At 49.4% G+C, this 7,699-nt stretch overlaps 1 protein-coding gene across 1 annotated transcript; it reads left to right on the top strand.

Annotated features, from left to right (window-relative positions):
- The first annotated feature begins 381 nt into the window (after positions 1–381).
- Positions 382–1,870, top strand: C5H10orf120 (chromosome 5 C10orf120 homolog). Its single transcript, XM_047554410.1, has 3 exons — positions 382–569; positions 705–780; positions 1,208–1,870. Exons 1-3 carry the CDS (start codon positions 382–384, stop codon positions 1,868–1,870), a joined length of 927 nt encoding a protein of 308 aa, XP_047410366.1.
- The last annotated feature ends 5,829 nt before the right edge of the window (positions 1,871–7,699 follow it).

Below are 7,699 nucleotides of genomic sequence, written 5' to 3'. Positions count from 1 at the left end.
GGGCCTGTGACAGGAGAAGCCTAGACACTTGCTCCCAGATGCTTTGATACAGCAGCACTGACCATCATGGAGTCTAAGGCAGGAGGGGCAAGCAAGTACCAGGGACAGACGTGGCTGACTGCTGGACTCTTCTTCATCCCTTGGAACGGAGCAGTCAGATGACTTCCCAGCCACCTTGGGCCCCAGCTTGCCAGGATGCAGTAAGATGTGCCCGTTTCCCCCTCAGGTGACTTGATACCTCAAACGCAGACCTCACAATAGCCCCCAGTCGGGCCGTTTATGATGCTACGGATGCTGGCAACCCTGGGTTCCCAGTCATGGAGACTGGCCCCAGGCATTAACACCTCCCATCCTCACTGGTTACCAGAGGATCCTTGGAGAATGGGAGATCAGCTATCAGAGGATGGGAAAACAAAGGACTGGACATCAGGGGCCCAAGAAAAGACTGTAGAGGAGACATCACCTAAGAGGGATGGAAAGTCAGTCAGAATCCTTAGTGTCCCCTATTCCTTCCCCGAGAAGGATTCCCAGCGTTGCCAGCAGGACCCGAGTCCCGCATTGCAGTTGAGGTGAGTGCTTTCAGCCCTTCGCGGGGGCTCAGCCTGGTAAATGGAGGGTCCCCTCTGTGGGGTTTCCCACTTGGAGAGGGAAGTCTGGAAAGATGCCCTGCAGAGTTCTAACCCACCCCCCTCTCTGCCTCCCAGGACCTGGAGCAAATCCCACCAATTGGACCCCCGCATCGCCTTTGGGAAATACTCCCCTGTGGAAAAAGAGATCCTAGTAAGTGCCTGAAGGCCCCAGAGAGAGAGATCCTCTGAAGCCAGGTTGGGGTGGGGTCCCACGGTTCAGTAGAGAGGCCTCCCCACTGTGTGCTCGACCCACTGGAACCCCCGGTGGCTTTGGGTTCTGCCCCACATGACAGAGCACCCTCTTACTTAGAAACCCCAGTGAGGATGTGACCCTGAGTGGTAAGGGACTAAGAGGGCGGCCGGGTCGTGACCTCTGGCCCATGCGGGGCGCCCTTGCACCTCACCCGCGTTGTGGGTACTGATTCCCAGTAACCAAGAGCAGAGTTGGGCTGAACCCGGCTGGTCCTTCCCACCATGGGGTGCAGGCGCTTTCTGAGTGGAGGGAGAGTCAGCCGGGCTGCCCTCCATGGGCCGCCTGCACCGCGCCCTGAGACTCCAACGTCCCCTTCGGTTGGCAGCGTCTAGGTGGCATCCACACTATGGCAGCCAGAAGGTTTCTGGCTTTTAAAAAAGAGGAAGAAAGCAAGATGCTGAAGGAACTGCAGTCGCAGTCCCTGGACCACAAACAGGTCCCAGACCCTAAGAAACAGGCGCCCACTTCTTGCACCACGTGTGCACCCCTGGAGAAAGTGTGGACGGCAAAGGTGGTCGTGCCCTCGGAGGAGTTTAAAATGCCCCGGAGAGAGAAGATCACCATCGGCAAGCACATAGAGCGGATGCAGCTGGCGCGAGCCCTCAGCGACCAGCAGCTCCTGCCCTACTTGGAAAGGTTCAGGGGCCCCGCGTTTCCGTCTGGAGGAGGCCTGGACCCACTGGCAAAAGACAAGACCAGGAAAGGGGGGGACAACCATGACAGTTATCACCACGAGAGTGCCAAGCAGAAGGAGCAAAACCCCTCAAAGAGACATGAAATAAAAATGAACATTATTTTCAAGTCAGAAGAACCCAAAAAATGCATAACCTGCCATCGACATGACCGCCAGCCTTTCCTCACCATAAGGAAACTGGAACGATCCATCACAGGCCAAACCAACCGGAATCGCCTGAACTTGGCTGAATTCCCTGGAGACCTAATGCTCATGACCCAGGATCTTCTATCTCAGGGAATCCCTGCAAAGTGACCAAGACCTGCCTCCTTCGAGAACAGAGACCTGCAAAGAGCACATGCACCCTGTCTGTATTAAAGTTTTATTTATCCCCTAGGGTAACCAAGTGTTCTGGTCCTTATTTCTCCTGCACACTGTGCCCCAGGCTCCCTCTCACCTTCCCTTTCTTTGGGACCTTGGCTTCATCTACCCTGCCTCTAGGGAGTCCCAGTAAGACCTGGTTACTTTCCAGTTTTTAGCAACTCTGGGCCCTCAGCTCCCACTCTCACCAACAGCCCAGATTTCTCCCACCTCTTTCTCCTCTGGGTCCTGTATCAATGACCTATTTCTGTAAAACAAATCACTCCAAAATATGGTAGCTTAAAACAACAGTTATTAAGTTAGCTTATCATTTTGTTGGTCAGCAAATTAGGCTGGGCTCAGCTGGGTGGTTGTTGTGGTCTCAGCTGGATTTCTTCTGAGTCTGCAGTCAACTGCAGGCCAATTACATGGCCTTCCTTCTGGGAGCTGAAAACTATCAGCTAGGTCAGTGGAGGTACCTGGGCCACACGCTCCTTCCCCCAGCAGGCTCGCCTGTGCTGTTCACAGGTCCATCACGGGGTCTAGAGGGTAAAGTGGAAGTTTCAAGACCTCTTGAGGCCAAGGTGCAGAACTGGTATGCCATCACTTTTACCACATTCTAATGACCAAAATAAGACACGTGACCAGCCCAGGTGCAAGGTTAGCTAAGTGGACTTTCTCTCTTCATGGGTGGCCAAATTGCCAAGGGCATGAACTAAAGGGAGGCAGGTAGAGTTAGGATCATTATTGCAATCAACCTACCCCAGAGTCCCTCAACCAGGACCAGCCTGTAATTCAGATGTAGAAAAGAACAGTATGAATAGAGGAGACCCCTAGAAGTTAGAGGTCTGTTCTAGGTTGTCCACTTACTGCCTAGGCAGATGGCTTCTGCCCTGGAAGACGGAGCTGTCCCATTCCAACCTCGTCTTTGGTATCCTCCTCTTCAGTGCAGCCAGAAGATCCACACCCTCCCCATGGAGTCAAGTGCAGCTGCAGAGTAGGCACAGCCAGAGCATGGCAATGCCTTTGGGCATGTTGGGAGCAGGTGCCAAAGTGCTCTGAGGTCAGCTAAGGCCTTACCTCTGTCCCAAGGAGGCCGAGGTAGGAAACAACTAGGTCACTAGGACCTTACCAAGACTGTGCTCTTATTTTCACAGACGTTTGGCCATCAATAAAGAGGGCACCTCAGAGAAGGGCTGGCCCTTTCAGGTCTGCTATGAGATGTGAAAATGGATTCTTAAGGGAGAAAAGAAAGGGAAAGAAGAAGTTGACTATCACTTCCCTGTACTCTTGTGTGTTTACACATGCACACACACACACACACACACACACACTGCTGTGGGATCCTGATCATTGTGCAGTTCCGAGACAGCTCTCAGCTTCTCACCAATGAGGCACTGAGCCACATTCACAAGTAGCCACCCGCTCAGTCTGCCACGACCTGAGCAGCATCAACAAAGGATCTTGAGGAGGGGCAATGAGATGGCTAAAAACACAGGGACAAAGAAAACTCAGAAACGTTTTCAAGTAAAGCTGGCCAGGTGGGACTCTGCACTCTAATGGAGGAATGGTGACCCAGAACTATCTCTGTAAGTTTATTACATGTGGTCTCGCCATCAGGAAGTTAACTACAGGGTGTTGTAAAGTACTCAAGGCTTGTGAGTTTATCAAGAGGCTTCTTTGTGCACTAAAAAGTGAGAGCTAGAAACATTTTTGCAGCTCTCCTGCTGCATCCAGGAAGCCCATTGTACTGGAACATCTGAACCATTAGCCTCAGAGCCAGCGTCAGGGCCGTTCACAGCCTCGCCTTTTGACGAGGAATATTTCCCAGGCTTGGTTTTTGCCCGCCCTGCAGGAGTTCTGGAGGCCGGGCGCTCATCTTCTCTCCACAGTCATGAGAAAGTCATGTCTAGCACTGACTTGGTTAAGTCAGAAGCAAAGTCCCCCATGGAGAGCCTGGGCAGGGTGGTCACACTCCTCTCTCCTTCCCGGGATCAAGACTGAAGACAGCTGGCCACTGTCCGTGTCCTAAGAAACTGTTCCAAGTGGTGGACTTTCCCCAGCAACCAGGCCATTTTCTGTATCCTGAGCTATTCAGTGAGAAACTGAAGTGTCCACTGAACCCTGGACGGTGTAGTGGAACCTGGGGGACAAGCAGAGCCTGGATTGCACAGGGGATGGAGCGTTGGACCCTCATGCACCTTCTGGGTCAAACCTGAGTGCCAGGCATATATACGGGGTACAGCATTTCGTAACATCTAGGACAAATGAGGATTTTTTTTCCTGAAAGACAAAAGCCTAATGCTGTGTCTTGGCCAGCACACTGGGTTCCTGGCGAAGTGTGACAGTCATTTATCGTCTTCATCTGAAATGCATGAGGGTTCCTCAGTCACATTCTGTCCTCATTATTTCCTCACAGAGCTGGGAAGACACTGAACTAGTTCCCGGGGACTAACCGCTCCCTCCAGGCAGAGGAAGAGTCACGTGCTACAGACTCCGCTCACGTCCCAGGAGAATGCCTGTGGCCACAGCCCTGAGTCTGGAAGAGCACTGGGGATGAGTCCGTCAATGGCTGCAATGGCCAAGACGACAATTCCTGGGAACGTAGTTCCCAAGGTCTTCACTGGCTTCTGATTCAAGAACCAGTGTAAACCAAAGAAATGGGCCAGCGCTTCCAAGTTAGACATTTTCAGTGTTGCTATAACTTCTTACATATAAATGAAATTGTGAATATCAAATCATCATCTGAAAATTCAAACCAGTTTGAAAACATTAAAGACAAACTGAATCCTAAATTTGGCTTTGCGTCAGCTTTACCATGTAGTAGAAAGTTCTTGGAATGAGACGTGGGATCAGTGCTGTGCCGGGTTCTGCTGTCAGCCAGCTGTATGTGAAAGCCAGCGGGCTCCCTATGACTCACCCCTCCATCAGCAAAAGGAGGGCACTGAGCTAGAACCAAGGCCTACTTCCACGATTCTTCAATTTGCTGTTCTTGATGGAGTTGGTGGTTAACTAAATCCTCGCCCGCTCCCTACCATTTATCCAATGTGGGCACTTAGGACCCTAGTGAGAACCGTGTCACAGGAAAGGCAGGTGCTGGTGTACAGGTGCTTTCACCAAGTCAAATTCTCTGAGATTCTGAAACCACTTAGGAGAATAAATCCACACCTTTGGAAAAAGAAGGAAGGTCAAGTTATTGCCCCACTGGCTGTAGTAAAAAACTAACTTGTTGACTAATGCAAGGTTAATTACAGTAAACATGATTACCGGGAGCCATCCAGAAATAAACCACAGTTAGCGTATGTGTGTACGTGTGTACCCTGGGAAGGATATATGAAAATAAACTTAGGTCCAGATTTGAATTTTTAAAGCCTTCAGAAAATGCTTTATAGTAAGTACATACTCATTCTACGTGCTTGTTTGGAGTTACGTAAATACAGCCAGATGGTAATATTTGATCAAGAGATAAGTGAGCCCAAGGCCCTGTGAGAATCTCATGCTCTGTAGATGATGCTAATGGTGCTGTGAAATTTAGAAATTCTTTGGACCTCAAAACTGAAAATAAAAGAGACTTCTGGGAGAAGTCACTTAATCTGAGCTAACAATCTCTATTCCCTGAGAATTCAGATTAACGAAGAAGACGAGGGGAACAAGTGATACATTAAGTTTTTATCAAAGGTCTTGTATTGGATTATCCAATTGACAAATGAGGTAGATGATAGATTAGAGGGATGGATAGATAGATAGATAGATAGATAGAGAGAGAGAGAGATGATAGATGCTTTCAAGGAAAAAATAATTGATGTTCATTAAGCTTAAAGTTCTCATTATTGGAAAACTCAGAACTTCTTTGGACTTCCTTACATTTAGATTTAGTGTTGGTTTTATTTTGAATTACTTTTGGAAACAGAACTCATCACTTTTTCCATGTTTGGAGCCTCTGGCTTTAATCTACCCCCACCCAAGACTCATGAGTGCCCTGTGAAGTCAAAAGGGCTGGTCAACAACAGTGGGGCCTGAAGTGGGTGAACCAGGGGGGATCGAGCAAGCTGCAGGGTCCTGGGATGAAGCATCTGGCCAGCACTTTGGACATGGCCAACCCACATCTCCTCCCCTGTAGCCCTCAGCAGCCTGACTTTGCTCTCCCATCTCACTCTGGACCCCCTCCCCCACACACCACCTCTCCACGGGTGGTCCAGATGATGAGCGACTTTCATAACCACTGCCCAACTTAGTGGTTCTGGTATCCCTTGTACCTAGTGCATCATACGTAGTGAGTAAATGATGACATAATTCTATGAAGTGGACTTTATATTCTTTAAGAGCTGGCAACTGGATTTACCTTAGGGTAAGTGGTCTTTCTTGGGGAAAAATACCTTACAATTTATTTGGGACTGGCAGGGTGTCATTTAGGGAACCAATAAACAAAAAAAGAATGGTTAGACTCTTGGCATGTGGAATGAAGAAGTATTTCATGTTTTCCTTGATAAGAAAGGAAGAACAAGGGAGAGGAAAGAGGAGTTGGGGAGACAGAATCAGGCTGGACACTGTGCAGGGGTAAAGGACCTTATAAAGCACTCCGGAGACAGGGAGGCTGTGGGCTTTTGAGACTACACGTGCCTAACGTGTCGCTCTTGAATTGTTCGCTCTGCAGAGCCATGATTTCTCTCTGAGGCCCTCAGCATCAGAAAAGACCACTGAACTCATGAGTTCTCTGTCTGAATGGGGTGGGGGTCTGGTGTTCGTGCATTGAGGAAAGGGCAGAGGTTCACATCCAGCAGAGATGCAGAAGGGAGACGGCATGTGTGGATCCAGAAACCCAGAGGCAGGGGGTTACTGAGACTGCCTCCTGGTAATCCAGAGAAATCCAAGGAAGACTTTGGACTTTAATCAGGGTGACATTGGGAAGTTGATCCTGCCGTGTATAGAGCTTTAAGGAGCACTGAGCTCAGGCTGGCTTTTGGTTACAGATGAATAAATGAATAAATATGTGAACAAAATGTAGGTATTTAGAAATGAAGGCAGTTTAACTATTGGGTCAGGCATACGTTATATATCACCCATATCACCCTAGTCAGCTGACCATGAGCACCGAGCATGAACACCCATGGTTACCTTCTATTGCCACATTCTCTCTCCAGAAAAATTCAGGGGTTGGGTGGTGGCATTGGTCCCAAGTCCACTTGTCCTAGTCAGGATGGGTTTCTAATATGGTTCTCGGAGGGAGCCCCGGGGGCACCAGGATGCTATTGTTTGCTGAACTTGTGGTCATGTTACACTGAAGACATACTGAACCATCCTTATTGAGATACTTGAGGGCAGTAAACTTAAACTGGACCCCTTTGGGGTTGGTGGAAGAGCAAGCAGAGCATCTGGAAAATAAAACAACTGGAAAAAGTGGGGGGAGGAAGAGAGAGAGAGAGAAGCAGAGAGAAGGCTTGGGCTTCATCCCCAACAAGCTAATAAGCACTTACTGAATGAGACGCTGCCACTAGGAGCCCAAAGTCTCCCACCTTAGTTCCCTCTTGGCACCATGAATCTCTGGATCCACTACAGGCCTTCAGGCAGACTGGGTGGGAACCCCTGTGCCATTATGTGGTGAGCTGTGGGATCTCAGCCAAGTCCCAAACCTTTCTCAGCCTCGGTTCCACCTGTGAAAGTGGGGCCAATAACACTGCCTACCTCATAAGCATAAGAGGAGTATGTGGGATAACTCGTGGGAAAATCAGAAACAGATAATGAAGCAGGAGGCTTAACAAGCACTTCATATTACTTCATATTAGC

This window comes from Sciurus carolinensis, chromosome 5, assembly GCF_902686445.1.
Source record: "Sciurus carolinensis chromosome 5, mSciCar1.2, whole genome shotgun sequence".
NCBI classification, from domain to species: Eukaryota; Metazoa; Chordata; class Mammalia; order Rodentia; family Sciuridae; genus Sciurus; species Sciurus carolinensis.
This window is presented reverse-complemented; position numbering and strand designations above follow the sequence as displayed.

Bases quoted from the DNA above. Each gene is read 5' to 3' on its own strand.
- C5H10orf120 (XM_047554410.1), top strand. From the start codon at position 382: ATGGGAGATCAGCTATCAGAGGATGGGAAAACAAAGGACTGGACATCA. The intron at 570-704 runs GTGAGTGCTTTC...TCTGCCTCCCAG, and splicing joins AGTCCCGCATTGCAGTTGAG to GACCTGGAGCAAATCCCACC. The intron at 781-1,207 runs GTAAGTGCCTGA...TTCGGTTGGCAG, and splicing joins CTGTGGAAAAAGAGATCCTA to CGTCTAGGTGGCATCCACAC.